Raw genomic sequence first — 16000 nt, 5'->3', positions numbered from 1 at the left:
AATACAAAATGGAGCAACCAAAGTACTGAGTTAGTTAAGTATGGGAAAAAAAGCATTTTTCTCATACTTCTCTAGACATACTTCTAATAAGAAATTGTGGAAGAATCTGTGAGTCACACTTGTTGTCTGTCTGCAGGAGAGTACGTGAGTAAGCATGGAAAGTGCCATCTCTGTGACGCTACCTGTCTGCAGTGCACAGGTCCGGAGAGAGAAGACTGCACCTCCTGCCCTGCAACACGGTGAGAACCGCTCACATAAAAATCCAAGAGAATCTAAACTATATTACCGATGAGGCTACTTACCGGACTTAAACTGCACTTATCTGAATCTGAACTTACTAGCTTGTGAATCCACGTAATCAAAATCTCTCAAAAGGTTCACACCGCTTTCAGTTGTGAAATCTTTCCAACTCATTTTTGCAGACACTGTGTTAATCAATAATAGTAGTGATGTTCATTCAATCTTAAGAGCTCTTGCTACTGCAGTCAAAATGATGGGAACCCTTCTAAAGTTACTGAATAAAGATGGGAAGTGTAGCATTCTGCTAATAAATTAAAACTTTGAAATCGAATGATGATCGTATGTTTAGTATGTACTGTGGCAGAGTGTGCATTCTTATTGTGAGCCATTCCATGCCTACAGATTCTTTGATGATGGGCAATGTGACATTCGCTGCCAGGCAGGGCGTTATGCAGTAGGGAGGGAGTGCCATCTCTGTCACCACACCTGCCAGGAATGCACTGATGAGGGACCAGAAAACTGCACCAGCTGTGACAAAGGTACACCAGGTTAAGATTTGAAAACTGTATGCAACTCTATGCTTTATTTTCATTATTCTTTTAACTAGGAACTGCACATTCAACCACAAAAACATCAGTTTGTGTATATTTGTCATATAGTGTAAATTACAGCCTCAGTGCTTTAACTGACAAGAGCAAGCCACGCAAGGTAGTCCAATTAAAAACTGTATACAAACGAATAATTTGTATAAAATTCTTCTCCTACCCACTGTTTAAAAACGAAGAACTAAGCATTTAAATCGACACAGGTAGCTTTTGGAGAGGTGTTTGCTCAAACACCCATCTATCTAGCTGTGACTGGAATGTAAGCCAAATCGTGCTTTTTCGTAACATCACATGGATTAAACCAAGGCTCATTTGTGCCAGACTCCACCAATCAACCCTCTCAAACTAAATGAATCTAATTAAAGCAGTAATTCAGCCAAGTCCTGCTGATAGATGTGTTAAAAGGGAGAATCAGTCATTGGTTTGTTGTGTCCTCATGCATAACTTACTGCACACATCTCTGATTTTAGCTCGGTTAAGGGACAATTTGAGTCTGGAATTAATAATTACTTGTACTTTCTTTGATATTCTTATCTTCTGCTAACTTTTACTATGGTTGGTCCCTGTGCAGCCAAATGTCCTTACAGCTGAAGAAATATCAACCTGAAGGTGGTCACAGACAGCATTATGGCCGTCAGAGTGAATGTATTTACACTAGGGCGAGACACACACACACACACACACACACACATACACACACACACACACACACACACACACACACACACACACACTTTAAGATACCAGACAGCCAAGGAGGAGATTAACACCAAATTCCTCCTTCACACACACTCTCATGTGGCCACACGTTCAATTAGCCGGCAAGTTTGTCAGACAGTGTTTGCAAATGTGGTTCTATTTAATTGCAGGTCTGTCTGAGACTCAATGAGACCCTTCATCTGTCTCTCCACATGTCATTTCTTTCTCAAAACAACCTCTCTTATCCTGGCCAGTCACCCACATGCATATTGGTACATACTGTACTGAGCAGACTTAATACTGACCTGTGATAGTAACCTGGAGATGTTACACTGCTGTCTGTGGAGAGGAAGAATGAAAGAACTGCAGAAAGGAGTTTACCAGGAAATGAAGAAAGAGATGTAGACGAAAATGACAATATTATAATAATGATGAAATATGAATGCACACAAGGCCAGGAATTAGTGAAATCATAGTCATTAATCATTAATAACAGAGAGTTCTGCTTTTTTGTTCTCCAGAAAAGCAAAGAAGGGCTGGAAAAGTTTGAATATTTCGAAACAAATCCCTAAATGTGAAATGTAATCACTGTTGAGCTGTAAATGTTGAAATGTACATACCACAAAATTGACCTTTGAGATACTGCATTATATCTGGCTTCATTTTTTGTGTTGTGTCAGTATTCATTAATGGTAAAATACATAAACAATGGAGAGGTAGATAGATAGAGGTAGATAATTTGACACAAGAGGCAGTTCATGGAAACCCTGGACAGAAAAAAGGGGTGGGGGGTCCAAGGCAACACCATCAAAATAAATGGTAAATGGCCTCTGTTATCCAAAGCGCTTTACAACATTGCTTCTTATTTACCCATTCACACACACACACACACACACACACACACACACACACACACACACACACACACACACACACACACACACACACACACACACACACACACACACACACCGATGGCAGTGGCTGCCATGCAAGGTGCTCACCTCACTTGGAGTAACTTGGGATCAGTGTCTTGCCCAAGGACACTTTAACACGTAGCCGGGACCAGGGATAGACCCTGTGGGCCGTGGTTGACTGCCATACCAACCTAGAATATGTAGCTATGCCTTTAAGTGACTGTACTATATGTCTGTTTGCTAAATTATCCTTTCTAATTACCTTTCTAAGACCTGCAGTGACATGTTTTGTTTGCTGTAAATATGTTACCACTCTGTTTTTGTATTGGTGCACACATGTGACTCCCTCTCTAGTATATCAACATCCCTATTTTATCATTTTCAGGACAGATTTCCTTTTCTTTTCTTCCTATGGCCAGATAAGTTTGGTGTGACCAGGTACCTCTTTCAGAGTCGGTGTTGGGAAGTCTGTCCAGCGGGGTTCTTCCACACTGCAAGGAGGCTGTGTGAACCCTGTCCTGCTGACTGCATCACCTGTATCGCAGAAGATCGCTGCCTCCGCTGCAGCCCAGGACACAAGCTCAGAAATGGACATTGTGTCCCGCTGGAGTGTAGTTCAGGTGAGACATCGAACTATCCATATATGATTCTGCAACATATTAATTTACAGACATTGTTAGTTCGTGATTTAGCTAAATGCCAGTAAGTACAAACATAAGCATAACTAATACAAATATGTTGTTTAACTCTAAAAGCAGGCAGGATAATGGCTGAATAAATGAACAGTTGGAAGGACTTTTAGATAGCTGTCACTATTGCTCAGCACCACTGTCACAAAGCTGGCCTGAATTTGGCAAGCATCACCTCAGGGAACACATGTAGCACACTGACCTCATTTTAAATCAAGTATTAAAATTCTGTACTCTTAGAAAATATGCCAACACACACGCCTCAGTTAAACAGAAATATGCACAAATTGAAGAAGAAATTGGAAACAGTTCTTTAAACTAGCACATTATGATACTAAAAGCGTGTGTATTTCAGTGTCAGGTGTGAAAAATTGGACTTGGCAGAGATTTTAAAGACCAGCCTCCAGGTGTAAACAATCCTATAATGATAAAGGGAGGAGTCCAGAATATCTGCAAGACTTCACAAGAAGCGGTGCATGCAACAGAAATAGAAAACATAGTGAAAACTTATAAATATGTTTTTATCAAAAAAAGAGGTTGCGAAAGAAGAGCAGTGTGGTCTTACGGTGCTGTGTTATTACATCTTATGAGATCAAATGTGAAATGCAGTCAAAGGAGGTTTGATAAAGAGATTAAATGTTTTTTGAGATGTTTGAGATAAGGAGAGGCAAAGCTGGTAGGAAACCATAACATCCCTGCAACAAATAGAACAGAATAGAATAATTCTTTATTGTCCACCTTGGTGAAAATTTATCTCAGGCTCACACACAATCACACACACATCACAACACAGTTAAATCACACAAGTACGAAATTGCAGATAACTCGAGGATTCCATGAAATGAATGGTTTTTGGGATGAACACATTCTTGAGCACATTTTTAGTTGCCTGAAGCAAACGTCTCCCAGAATTGAGTAGCTCAAATTCGCTGAACAGAGAGTGGGAGCAGCTTTCTGTCTCTGTATAAATCAACCCAAGGATCCAAGGATTGTTTTTGAACAATCTTGCTGACTGTTTAAAAGATCCTGAATAGCTTGTTTTTCTTTCTACAGCTTACAGAAGGTCAGTCAGAACACCAAGACCCGACTGTTATGCACCTTTTCTCGTTTAACAGCTAGGCTGCAAACGTGAGATGGAAGTGGTGAGCAATGTTGAGAGTTTGAGCATATAAAGTGGATGAGGGAGAGGATGAGACTCAATCCTGGTCATATGTGGCAGGCAGGTCTCAACAGGCCCCAGCTTAACCTCTTTAGCAGGGAAAACTGAAGCTGGTGTGGACAGTGGGGGGATTTGTTTGATTCATCTCCAACAATACCGTTACACAAGCCTTAATTATAGTTAATTTCCTCCAATATTGAGTTGCAATTCCCATGGCATTGCTGGTGTAGTTTTTGACTTCATTATGTCATACGTGTCTCATGCCTCATGTAGTTCTGATCCATTGTTTTTTCTCCTTTTTGTCAGGTGAGGTTGCAGATGCAGAGGATGAAGACTGTATTCCCTGTGATGAGGGATGCAGGAAATGTGAACACAGTAAGTAGACCGTGTGTTATTCTCATCCCCCACTTTCTCTCTTCATACCTTTTCCAACTTTGTTAACCAAACTACAGAAATAAAACTGAGTTTACTAAACGGTGGCATCAGCCGGTCATACCTCAATGTCGTAAAATGAAAGTGACTTAAGACAAATCAAACTTCCACTCCTCTATTTTCACAATTGAACTCTTTGATTATTTCAGTCTTCAAGAGTGAATTGTCAGGAAAACTTGTAACCACACATGACACTTACCAAACAATTATTACTATACTATATTACTTCGTTACTATAGTTTTGAGGTACAGAAACATCCCCAGGAATTGAAAAAACTGTCAGACATCATCTACAGAGTTAGAAAAAAGAATGTCCCATCCTGTGTAAATATTCATTCTTTCATTACTGCTTTGCTGCATACTGTCCATGAAATGTATTTTTACCTGAAATGTTAAAATATAAAGAATAAATCATACAGGATGAGTCCCTGAATCTCGATTCTTGTGCTATTACACCTCACCCTGTCAGTAAAAGCCTCGTAAAAATGAAAGCACTTCTTTCTCCCAGAGATGACGCCCGACATACCATAGAAAGTTGTTATTGTGCTGAACTTGTCTGAGGTGGAGACGGGCTGTTATTATGTCATTATGGATTCTGGGTGGAATATCTTTCTTCACTCTCACCTTCACCACAAACCTCCCTGCCACCCACTCACTCTTAGTAATCACAATTCTGCAAGCTTTACAAGTCAGTCAGCACGTTAGAGATTTGAGATAATTGGCCCTGTGACGCCATGCTACTGGCATCTGATACTTCAGCTGTGTGTCCTCCTGTGATTCTAAGATTATAAAAGCCAGTTTTATAAAATTATATTTTAAAAGATTATAAAAGCCAGACTTTTTACACTTAGAGTAATAAGACATTTTTGGGAGTTTAAGTTGTTTTGGATGGTCTTCACATTTTTGTGGAGCTACTGTAGGTAAATAGATATATGTTAGGATGAAGACATTTACTTTTACTAGGATTAAATGCTAAGTTTACAGCAAAGTCGTTATTATTGTTAGTGAGAGCACTTTACTGACCGGGTACTAGTTTTAAAATACGAGCAAAAGATGTTACAAGTATCCTGGAAAAACAGAAGTTGTTTGGTTTGAGTTTTTATTTTTGATCACCTCTGCCTTTTATAGAATTTGAATCACACAAGATATCAAATAAGTTGCATCTGTGTTTGTGTGTTTATAATGTGCTCTGGTGTGAGATCTACCAATGAGCTCGCCAGCCTGACAGTGTGTGAAAACACTTGGCAGCCTTTACTCTGCCCTGTCTCTATCCTCATTTTTAACTTCTTTAACTGTCTTCTTTTCTGCATATGATGCTTATTAATCATGGAATAAAAATATGTTACCACTGTATTGGTCATGTTTAAAATATGTCTTGGCTCTGTGTAATTTCAGGAATGCTATGGACTCAAATGTTTTGATAAGAGCTCAGGCTGGGTGCAATCTTTTACCTGGTATTAAAAAACATTATCTTGCAAATAAATACTATGGATTTTGCAATACACCATGATTAGTTTATTATTATTATTATTATTTTTTTAAATATCAGCTACTACTGATCTCTACTAGTCATATTAGCCTTTACAAAATCAGTGATCCTGCAGCTTCTTTACTGTAATGCTGGACTTTGAGCTGATGCTCAAAAACTGCATTTTTTCCCTTATCTAGTTCAAAGGTCTAAAGACAGGGGGTGTGCAGACTGTAAAGCCCCTTGAGGCGAATTGATTATCTGTGATATATAAATACAATTTGACTTGATTTGACTTAATAGATTAAGCGCTAATCACTTTTGCGTGTGAATGTGCAAGGGCTAATCTAATATGTAGCTTGTGATTGCTTGCAGACTGTAAATGTGTGAGAGCCTCCACATTCCATAAGTGCATACCTCAGGATGTGTACGCCAGTTTGAATTCTGCTGAATCCCCCCTTCCCCTGGCTTGCACAGTTAATATTTATGCGGGCACTATTTTACTCTTCACATAGACACAGCCTGAAGGCATGATTTCCGGCTCCTCATTCCCTCTTTCTTGTTCTACACCTCTGTCCCTCCTACCTTTCCTTTCTCCTATTCTCAGTCTGTATGAGTAATTGCTTTCACAGGTAGTGGCTTGTCGACCGCACTGAAGTGCAAACCAGTGCAGTGTTAAGTTGTGGGTGCTGGAAGGAGATTGAGAGAGGAATGGGGTGTGGGGGTCGATGGAGGGTTTTTCTGGAGAGGATGAATGTCCCAAGGGAAACTCTGCAGAAGGGTTTTTTGTAGTTATTTCCATCTCTTTCACTCCCCCTTCTGGCTTTCCGTTACCCCCCTCCCCCCTTCCTGCTTACTATCTCATCCTTTCTTTCTCCTCTTCTTCTCCACATTTTCACTCTCTGTCCTGTTTTGACATTGTAGCATCAAGGGAAGACAGTGCTCTTCCTCAGTTACCAGTTGGATAGTTTTGACTGACAGCAGGAATTAATTAGTTTGGAAGAAAAATGAACTTTCTGCTCTAGTATGTGTACAAAAACAGCCTGTCACACACAGCTCAGTTATTTATTAATATCCCCTGCATAGGTTCCATGCACAAACAATACACATAAACAGCAAATATCAATGTTTTTTACATAACCTGTCACTCACATTATGCTTATTTGTGTTTCATTAAGTAAAAGTACACCTGTAGTACAAGCTGTACTGACACCACACACACAACACAACAACACAGTAGCAGGAGCTGCAGTAAAAGAATTTCTGACTTCTGAAAAAGACGAGTGGATTGTCCCATTCACTTACTGTAGACCTTTGTAATGTCCTTGAAAAATATTAACCCAAACTTTTTTCCACATTGATTTATGGTCAGTTTAATCTATGTCAAAGAGAAAACAAAACTCTACAAAGTAATTTAAAGGAATTTAAAATGTAAAACATAAAATACACACTTCCATTAGGAAGGAATTCATCCTCTGAAGTCAGTATTTAGCAAATGTATCTTTGGCAACAATTGAAGCATTAAGCCTATCTGAACTTTAGACACTGCAAAGTTTTCCTGTGCTTCTTTGCAATAAGCTGCTCAAGCTTTGTCCAGTTGCATTGGGGTCATGAGTGAACAGCTCTTTTCAAGTCCAGGAACAAATTCTCAATTGGATTGAAGTCTGGGCTTTGACTCCAGAACATTAACTTTGCTGTCGTTAAACCATTCATGTGTAACTTTAATGTATGCTTAGGGTCACTGTCCTGCTGGAAAACAAATCTTCTCCCAAGTCACAGTCTTTTTGCAGACAGCATCAGGCTTTCCTTCTAGATTTCCTTACGGCTCACAGCATTCATTTTACTCTCTACCATCACAAACCTTCGAGGGCCTGTTGCAGAAAAGTATGCTGTTTTTGTGATAATGTGCAGTGTTTAGTTAGGCGTAAAAATGCCTTACGCACATGCTGTGTGTAATTTAACTAATTGTGGGACTTTTAAAACCAACTAGCTGCACCAGTAAAGATGTAGGCGAGTTACTTTAAAGGGGAGAAGCACATATTTAATCATTGATTCCTTTCATTTGGATTACTCTGTTGGGATCTGTTTTAACTTTGACATAACAGTCTTTTTTGTTAATCAGTGGCAAAATCCTACTTGAATGATTCAGTATTGTCAAATGAATAAAGAAAAAAAAACATCGGCAGGGGTGTGAATACGTTTTACTGTAATGTGTGTTGTCAGAGTACCCCCTGCTGGTTGTAAAGAATATTGCGTTTAGAGAAATCAATCTTTGCATGTGAGATGAGTAGGGGTTGCTATAAAATTGGATTTTTCCATATTTTCCTTTGGTAATTATTTGAACAACCAGAATTATAATAATATTATTGGATATACAGTTTACCTTTATGGAGAGACAGGGCAGCTGCTGTCTACCGGTCAGTTCAGAAACCTACTACATGGCATTTCAATGACATTTGAACAGAAGCTGCAGGCTTTATTTCTGTCCTTCTTTTTGCAGAACAGAGAGAACAAAGGAATCACGGAATCTAGAATTTACAAATTGCCTGATCTGTTGTTAATAATCTGTCTAAAAAACGTTCTCTGCTTTTCACTACAGAAAGTTTGGAAAAGCAGGACCGGGAAACTATTTGCCACAAATGTGAAGATGGTTACTACCAGTAAGTGTCTTGAGCCTCTTCATTGAGACTACGTGCCAATATTGTTGTCCTCATATTGATCTTACATGTCTTTGTGTGTGTCTCCCAGGTTAGGCACAGAATGTCATCAGTCCTGTCCAGATCGGACTTATAATGCAAATGATACCATGGTGTGTGCCCCATGTGAAGACAAACAATGTGTTATCTGTGACGAGTCCCAGTGCTACTGGTGTGAAGAAGGATTCTACGCGTTTGGTAAGTTTTGAACCACCTATCATTTTGGGACAAATAAAAATGTAATAAAAAATTGTAAACGTACAAAACGTCAGAATATAAAAAAAGCTTCTTATATTGAAATATGTGTCCAGATGGAGTGTGCGTGGATCACTGTAAGGAAGGGTTTTTTGCGGACGAAGAGAGCCGGGACTGTGAGCCATGCCACCGTGCCTGTCGTACCTGTGGGGGGCCACAGTACGACGACTGTGACTCCTGTGAGGATGAATTCACACTGGAGAAGGGGGAATGTTTGAAGGAAAACTATCTGGCGCCGTGTCCTGTGAAACACTTCAGAAACAGTACGTAGAATGTTACTTCCACCACAGTACTAAATGTTGTCAACCAATAAAAGTGGATAAAATAAATAAATAAGATAACGACCCCCCCCACCCCTGTATGCTTACTGATAGGAAGAAGTGTTTATATTTTTTTCTGCTAATGGCTTTTTGTCCTGGGTCCTGCTCAGATAAGGGTGAATGTGAGAAGTGTCACCCCTCATGTAATACGTGCTCTGCTGCAGGGAGGGACAACTGCAACAGCTGCAAGTCAGGTAAATTGTAAATGTCAGCATTACACATTACATCAACCTTCTGACACTATGAAATGTTTAACTGGCTACTTTCTTTAGCAAACTTAGAGTCAAATATTAGTTTTTTTAGTTGGCAGAGTGAGAGAGATTTGAAAAATCTAATATAAATGAACAACCACTAACAACTTTATTTTTGCCTTTGTGGGTTTTCTTGTATTTGTCTTTGTGATTTCAGATCGTTTTTTGACTCCTCGTCAGACCTGTGCATCCCGTTGTCCATCTGGTACATTTGCAAACAAGTTGTCCCAGAATTGTGAAGAATGCTCAGAAGGGTGCCTAATGTGCCAGGATGCCCAGCTGTGCCAGCGCTGTCGCAGTGGACTTTACCTGCATGATGGAGAGTGTGTGGTGACGTGCCAGAGGTGCGTGTCTTATTTGCCCATTTGTTGATGGCACATCAACAAAGGGTCATGATCAATAATCATTGATCTCATAGCTTATTTTCTGTTCTTTCTGCCTCTTTCCCAGAGGGTTTCCCGAGGATGGTGTATGCCAGCCATGTGCCTCAAAGTGTACATCCTGCCAGGAAAATTCTACTCATTGTCTGAGCTGTGAGAGACCATACTTACTGCTGGACCATTACTGCAGGTCACAATGTCCAGACGGCTATTTTTCCACTGAGACAGAATGCCAGCGCTGTCCATCTCACTGTAGTGAGTGCAATCAGGATGGCCTATGTAGAAGTAAGTGAAGTGTAGAATGGAAACTTAATAGAGATTGAATAGTTTTGCTTAGTGACTTACAGTAGTTTAGCGTTGATGTAGCCGAATAGGAGGAAGAAGATGCAGAGAAGATGCAGAAAAAGCGGTAAATGCAGAGAGCTGTCTCATTGCTCACTGGACTGAAAATAGATGAGGCATGAAGCCTAGATCGATAAGGGGAATGGAAGCGAGGACCAGAGGAAAATTAGATGCCAAAAGGGATAGAGGAACGCCGGAGACATTAGACAGAAGATAAATTGGAGCGATAGGAATCACAAACAGTTGATACTCAGGGTCTTTGAATAACATATCTATTCACTTTAGACAGACATGCTGTACATACAATAGAAATTCATAATATACACAACATCCTACTAGAAAATATGATTTATGGTTTTAAATCTTTTAAATCTTAAATCAATAAGTGCATCATGCATTAAAAAAATGAGTCATGGAGAGGATTAAAAACATCAAATGTACATTGTAGTTACTTGTATTGTTCTGTCTCTCTCCCAGAGTGTTCTGAATACTACTTCCTACATGAGGATAAGTGTGTGGATGATTGTCCTGATGGCTACTTTGCCAGCGAGAAGCAACAGGAGTGTGTGCGTTGCCATGCTGATTGTACCTCATGTGATGGACCGGGCTTTGATGACTGTGATGTGTGTTACAACCCAAAAGCTGTGCGTTACAATGGAGAGTGTCTGGCTAAGTGTCCCAACAGCACTTACTACGACGAGACTGTGAATGAATGCAAAGGTAGGGAAGGTAGAAACTTAATATAGCGATGCAATACAAAACTATGTGGCTGTGTCTAATACTTTTTCTCTTTCCCAGATTGTGACAGGTCATGTTTGACGTGTTCAGGCCATGAGCCGTCATCCTGCCTCAGCTGTGGTATCAACAGGCGTAAAGATGCCAGTGGACACTGTATGTGGGTTAGTCAGTGCTCTCTGGACTCATACATGGACCAGAATGACAAGTGCCAGCAGTGTCACAAACTCTGCCACCGCTGTTCTGGGCCAGGAAAAGACCACTGCCTCAGCTGCAATGAGCGATACTTTCTAATGAGTAAGTCATAAAACTAAGGATTTTTGATTATTCTGTATTACATTATGTGCTTTTTATCCACCAAAAGAAACTTTACTTCCAGTCTCTTGACTTTGTGTCTATCAGACAGCACATGTGTGCACGAGTGTCCTGTCGGTTACTACGAGGACGAGGAGGAACGAGAGTGTGAGCGCTGTCACTTTAGTTGTAAGTCGTGTACTGGTCGTCACAGTGTGCAGTGTGTTACCTGTAAAGCTGGATTCTACAAGCAGGGAAGCAGCTGTGTTGAAACCTGTTCAGAGAGGTAAAAGTGAAGACACGCAAAATTAGCTGCTTCTCTGTTTTTCATGAAAAAGTAAACATCAAAGTTAAAAGCATGTTTTGTTTTTTCTACAGTCACTTTGGCAACACCACCACCATGGTGTGTGATCACTGTGACCCCTCTTGTAGTCGGTGTTGGGGTCGTGGTAACAGAAACTGTCTGGGCTGTCGTGACAGCTATGTCTATCTGAGAAAGTGGGGGCAGTGCCTGCAGAAGTGTCCTCCAAACTACTACGAAGACACTCGCTCCAAAACTTGTCACAAGTGTCACCCCACCTGCAAGACCTGCAGCGGTAAAGGAAGCCTGTTGTGACCCTTTTGCTTATGTCTGTGATTTGGTCGGTTGTATTTCTTTTTTGGGGCAATATTATGGGTTTTTACAATAGGCTAAAAAACTTTAAGGCATAAACAAAATCTTTACACTTTAACCATTTACAAAGGATTTTATGAATCCCATTCACTGTGTGAATGTGGATTATGACCAGAATAAGCCCTAGACTAGCAGGATACATCAAGTCTGTGCATTAACAGTCTAATAAGCAAGTGCTTCACTCCACTATTGTCTATTGTGTCTCTTTCCTGCTAGATGAAGGTGCTGTGGCCTGTGAGTCCTGTTATGAAGGCTACAGGTTTATGGGTGGCATCTGTGAATCTCAGTGTCTTATAGGCTTCTACGCTGCGTCACAGGTAACAGCCTTTGTGTCACTTTGTTCACAAAATGTGTTCAGCTCACGTTCCACATTTGCCTCAAAAAACGGGTATAAATGCTGTATACCAAGACTGCTCTGACACAAATGCACAGTATAAAGATGAAACTGAGTCGTCTCTTGCACCCCAAGAGTGATGATCCAAACTGCAAGCTGTGTGACCCGTCCTGCCTGGACTGTCGAGGTCCCAGCATGTGGAACTGCACAGTATGCCCTGCGCTCCAGATCTTATCTGATGATGGCCGCTGTTTGAGCTGCTGTGGAAATGTGACAAGGCACAATGAACCGATACCCAGGGAGTGCTGTGACTGCAATGCGTCACTAGGTAAATGAGAAGGCACCCTGAAACAGAGACACCCACAAAAACACACGCAATCCGATCACTGAGGTCTCTTATTGTCCCCTCCATAATTATTAGACTGGCGTGCCAATTAATTTGTTTAACCCATACTCTGAAGACATTTGGGTTTAGATTTAAACAGTGAACATGAGACATGTTCAGAATTACAGCTTTTATTTGATGGTAGTCACATGCAGATAAGTTAAACCGCATAGATGGCACCTGAAATATCAGATGACTCAAAGTGAGCAAAAGTGAAAACCATCAAAAAGAAGCTTAAACTCAAATGACTTCAGTGCACATCCAAAACTAATCATCGCCGTTCCGATACTTGACGGTATTTTAATTCATTAGAAACATACTATGCAGATCGCATTTGTCTAATGTAAGCTACTTATCTGCTCCACTTGTTTTTGTTTCAGAGGAGTGCATCTTAGGTGTCAACTTTGTGGTGAGGAATGGTGAAGATTTAGAGGCTCAAGGCAGAACCACCAAACTCTTCGTCACTGCTTGCGTTCTACTTATCCTTTCTGTGGGCGGAGGGGTCCTACTCTTCCTCTCTGCCCGATCTAAAACACAAGCCATCACAAAGAAGACCAGAGCCGGGGGCTATGAGAGGCTGGACACCAATGGAGGAATCACCTCACAACCCACCACCTCGTCGTTTGGGGAGTACAGCGACCGAGTCTTAGAATGTGAGGATGACGAAGAAGAAGATGATGATGATATTGTATACATGGCACAAGATGGCACCGTGTATCGGAAGTTTAAGTACGGGCTGTTGGATGAAGATGAGATGGAGCTAGAGTATGATGATGAGAGCTACTCATACAGATAAAAAGAAAGCGTCAAAGACTAACGGGACAGAAATGGCTCCTCCTTACATAAGTTGTTAAAATGGTTTTGTGTTTGGAATGTGAGTGGAACTCAGTTCACATCAGATGTGATTTTTTACAAGATATATTTCATTTTTCAAAAGTTGGATCTCTTCAGATCGTGTTACCGCATTTAGCAGGTGAAACAGCAGGGTAACAAACACACGCTTTTAGACCACAATGATCATTAGTTACATTATTATGAATGGAACAAATCTGGGAGCCATTTGATTCATACATGCTATTAAATATTTATGAAACATAAAATATAATACACAAGTATAGACAAATTATAGTTAATTAACCTATTGTGTGCTTAAGTTCGAAACCTGATATTTTTTTCTGTTAAACTGTTCACTAGCCATATTCCCACAGGCCCCACATGTAATATTGAGACATTTTGGTGGAATTAATCATTAAACTGTATTAAACTCTAAATTGTTTTAGAAGACTTGATGCACAGAGAAATGCTGTAGTTGACATTTTCTAACCAAAATTTTTTCCTGTTATGTTTTCAATTAACTAAAAGCCCTTGTTTTCATGATAAGAGATTAAACCTTCTCCTACCTGCTATCTTTGTACGTTGGCAATAAAGAGTTCTAGCTGTCACATCTGCTTTCTTTCAGCGTGAATGACTTGGCTGTGCTTGGCTGCTACAAAAAGAGCATTGGGAGAATACAATAAACACGCTTGAACATGTTCGTAGCTGTTCAGTGTTATGCTGCTAAGGTTGTGTGAGTTGTAAAAACACTTGTTCACAGTATATTTGACATATTCAGGTACATGTGAGAGACAAAAGTGAGAACAGAAATATCTGATGACAGTTTTGAGAAGAAGTGGTCCACTCTGGTCAGAGAATGTTAAATCCACCATAGAAACATACAATTAATAAAACATACAATTCCTGCCATCAGTGTAGTGTTACTCCTTAAGCCTGCACAGGTCATCTAAACTCATTCTGCTTAGCAAGTTAGTGTAAATGTCATCTGAGATATATGATTTGGCTGCATTATTTTTATTCTTGCCTTTTGCCTGAACATGAATAATAGTGGTTTACTGTTGGATTATACAGCCTATTCCTTTTGTTTTACTTTTCTAATCTGCTTATTGTAGTAAGAATTTGATTCATTGCTTGACTCACAAATATCAGGTGATATTGTGGATGTGCTGACAGTTTTATCAATTGCCATGTGTTTACATTTTCTAGAATCAATCATTATCTGCTGTGATTGCTCACAGAACAAAGATACACTGAGTACGATTGAGTAAGTTTAACGGATCATTAAGAAACAAAACACAATTTCATTACATCTAACTGCAAGTTGCAGTTTTTGTTGTTTAACAACCTGTTTTGCTCCAAAGTTAGACAGAATGAATATACACAGATCAGCCTGAACACTAGGTACAAATCTACACTCTAATGCAATCCAATACAGCAGCTCTGCCATGAATTCATTTACCTAATGAAGTGGCTGACTGGCATAAAAGTCCTGTTTCTGCATCATCTGGTTGAACTCACTTATTAATCACTGTTATAAAACACTTCAGTGTTTGTCTTGCAGTAATTTTGTTTAATTGATGCACTCATTACATGAACTCACCGGAAAATATACCCTGAAGCACTAATGAGAATAAATGTCTCTGGATTAGACATGTGACATGTTCAGAATCTGTTCATGTGCCCAGACCTTTTCCTTTTAGCTTTACTTTAATATTTTTGACTCAATTATTTGTTATTGACTGCTGCTGAAATGTGCTATTAATGCTTATTTCATAATAAAGTTTGATTTTAATCCGTGTTGTAAATGTTTGATCTGGGTTTCCAGTGAGATCTAACCTGCAGATGTCCTGTTAAGGCAGTTGAAATTGATTTGAGGGGTAAAGAAATCAAATGTAAACCAAGAGACTGTTGAACTTAGTAATATGTGGATATTGGATTTGTGGGGGACTGAGTAATGTACCTAAATTGAATATAAACCAATTTAAGTGCAGTTCATTTTGTTAAGTGCAAGGGGATGTTATAAGATTACATTTCAAGTGTTTGATGTGCTTTATACATATAGATGCAACACTTCATACTGACCTATTTATATAGAAATTTAAAACGGAGGCCCAGTGCAGATAAGTCATTGTTATTAACCCAACCTTTGAGATACATTATAACCTTTAGTCCGAATCCCCAGGAGAACATGTTGACTCCGGTGTGTTATCTAGACTAAACAATGATTCAAGGACATCTGCCACATTACCTTTTACACACACGTTGGCCTGTGGTTAACCTTTGCCTTGCCGG

The 16000-nt window shown here is 39.8% G+C and overlaps 1 protein-coding gene across 2 annotated transcripts in view; it reads left to right on the top strand.

Annotated features, from left to right (window-relative positions):
• pcsk5b (proprotein convertase subtilisin/kexin type 5b) overlaps positions 1-14316 on the top strand; it is a 69623-nt gene extending 55307 nt beyond the window's left edge. Inside the window, exons 21-37 of one of the 2 annotated variants that reach the window (XM_067522051.1) lie at positions 137-239; positions 643-779; positions 2881-3081; positions 4616-4684; positions 8809-8869; positions 8958-9103; positions 9217-9423; positions 9591-9674; positions 9889-10075; positions 10182-10396; positions 10931-11173; positions 11252-11485; positions 11591-11768; positions 11861-12078; positions 12372-12472; positions 12625-12817; positions 13255-14316. In XM_067522051.1, the coding sequence (XP_067378152.1) occupies positions 137-239; positions 643-779; positions 2881-3081; positions 4616-4684; positions 8809-8869; positions 8958-9103; positions 9217-9423; positions 9591-9674; positions 9889-10075; positions 10182-10396; positions 10931-11173; positions 11252-11485; positions 11591-11768; positions 11861-12078; positions 12372-12472; positions 12625-12817; positions 13255-13670 (2993 nt within the window). In that variant the 3' untranslated portion in view covers positions 13671-14316. Of the gene's footprint in view, positions 1-136; positions 240-642; positions 780-2880; positions 3082-4615; positions 4685-8808; positions 8870-8957; positions 9104-9216; positions 9424-9590; positions 9675-9888; positions 10076-10181; positions 10397-10930; positions 11174-11251; positions 11486-11567; positions 11769-11860; positions 12079-12371; positions 12473-12624; positions 12818-13254 lie in introns of those variants that run through there. The other variant, XM_067522052.1, reaches the window with a different exon arrangement.
• The last annotated feature ends 1684 nt before the right edge of the window (positions 14317-16000 follow it).

Source organism: Channa argus, chromosome 11, assembly GCF_033026475.1.
Source record: "Channa argus isolate prfri chromosome 11, Channa argus male v1.0, whole genome shotgun sequence".
Classification (NCBI taxonomy): domain Eukaryota; kingdom Metazoa; phylum Chordata; class Actinopteri; order Anabantiformes; family Channidae; genus Channa; species Channa argus.
This window is presented reverse-complemented; position numbering and strand designations above follow the sequence as displayed.